The following is a 1,763-nucleotide window of genomic DNA, read 5'->3' as shown; positions in this document are numbered from 1 at the left end:
TCCATAATGGCTGTGAGTGAGGCCCTGGTGTGTGTGAGGAACACTCTCCTGCCACTCTGGCTGGGGGTGATTCTGTTCCCATATGGATGGTTCCAGGTTGTGCTCTCCCAACGCAATGGTGCCCCAGAAGTGGTGATTCCCTTGAAGGTAACAGGCACTGGCATTGGCATGAAGATTGGAGACTGGGTCTCTTACACAATGCATTTTGGGGGCCAGAGACACATTGTCCAAATGAAGGTCAACAGGAATTTTCTATCCAGACACTTCCGAGTGGTTACCTACTCGGACCAGGGCGCTCTTCTTGAGGACCAGCCTTTTATCCAGAATGACTGCTACTATCATGGTTATGTGGAGGGGGACCCAGAATCCCTGGTTGCCCTCAGTACCTGTTTGGGAGGTTTACAGGGCATATTAACAACAAATGACATTGTTTATGAAATAGAACCCAAGAGACGTTCTACCACATTTGAACATCTCTTATATATGATAAAGAGTAAAACACAGTTGCTGCCACCCATGAAATGTGGATTAACAGATGAAGAAATAGCAAGACAATTGAAATTTCAGGAGAGTGCTAATTTCACTTTGATGCAGAGTGGGTATGAAGGCTGGTGGACTCACAACCGGCTTCTTGAACTGGCAGTGGTGGTGGACCACAATCGCTATCTTCATCACCAAAGTAACACCACAGCAGTGCAGTATGAAGTATTACTTGTAGTCAATGGCGTAGCTAAGTTTTTGAGTTCACTGGATGTTGATGTGGTTTTAATGGGAATTGAGGTCTGGACTAAAAGAAATCCAATTCCAATAGATACCATATTGGTTCTCCTGGAGGGATTTTGCATATGGAAGAGAACTGGCTTCATTGATCGCATTCCCCATGATGTTGCACATCTTTTTATAAAGCGTGACTATGGTATTACTGTTGGCTTAGCCTATCTTAAAACCGTATGTAAAAGCTATGCTAGTTGTGGAGTTGATAGTTTCATGAACGATGATGTGTATGATTTTGCATACATTGTGTCACATGAGATTGGTCATAATTTGGGTATGGATCATGATGGACCAACTTGTACATGTGGACATAAAAGCTGCATAATGTTTCCAGAAAAAGCCAGTGCAACTAGGTTCAGCAACTGCAGCTATGCTGACTTCATGGACATGATGGACACCATAGCAAGGAAAAATTGTTTGTACGTTTCATCAAATACAGGAAACATCTTCACACTTGCACGGTGTGGGAACAGTGTGGTTGAAGGAGGAGAAGAGTGTGACTGTGGCGCTTTACATTTGTGTATGAAAGATCCGTGCTGTGAGTCCAACTGCACTCTCAGCCCTGGGGCTGCTTGTGCTTCTGGGCTCTGTTGCAAAGACTGCCAGATCCTGCCCACAGGCGAAGTTTGTAGACAAGAGGAAAATGACTGTGATCTCCCAGAGTGGTGCAATGGGACATCCTACCATTGTCCAGAGGATGTGTACTTGCAGAATGGGATCCCATGCAAGGGCGGTGGCTACTGCTATGAAAAGAGATGCAATAACCGTGAAGAGCAGTGTAGGAACATATTTGGCAAAAAGGCCAAGAGTGCAAATCAGAGTTGCTACAAAGAAATTAACATTCAAGGTGACCGTTTTGGGAACTGTGGTCTAATGAACTCTACATACCTAAAATGTGACATCTCAGATACCTTGTGCGGGAGGATTCAGTGTGAAAACGTGACAGAACTTCCCCTTCTGAGAAATCATTCTACTGTGCATTGGACTCA

The 1,763-nt window shown here is 44.5% G+C and overlaps 1 protein-coding gene across 1 annotated transcript; it reads left to right on the top strand.

The window, feature by feature from the left end:
• Positions 1–6: 6 nt before the first annotated feature.
• Positions 7–1,713, top strand: LOC102259180 (disintegrin and metalloproteinase domain-containing protein 20-like; the record flags this gene model as incomplete). Its single annotated transcript, XM_005882693.1, has 1 exon — positions 7–1,713. A coding segment is annotated over exon 1 (1,707 nt), but the record flags the coding sequence as incomplete, so codon positions are not given.
• Positions 1,714–1,763: the final 50 nt, after the last annotated feature.

This window comes from Myotis brandtii, unplaced genomic scaffold (genome assembly GCF_000412655.1).
Source record: "Myotis brandtii unplaced genomic scaffold, ASM41265v1 scaffold733, whole genome shotgun sequence".
Lineage (NCBI taxonomy): Eukaryota > Metazoa > Chordata > Mammalia > Chiroptera > Vespertilionidae > Myotis > Myotis brandtii.
This window is presented reverse-complemented; position numbering and strand designations above follow the sequence as displayed.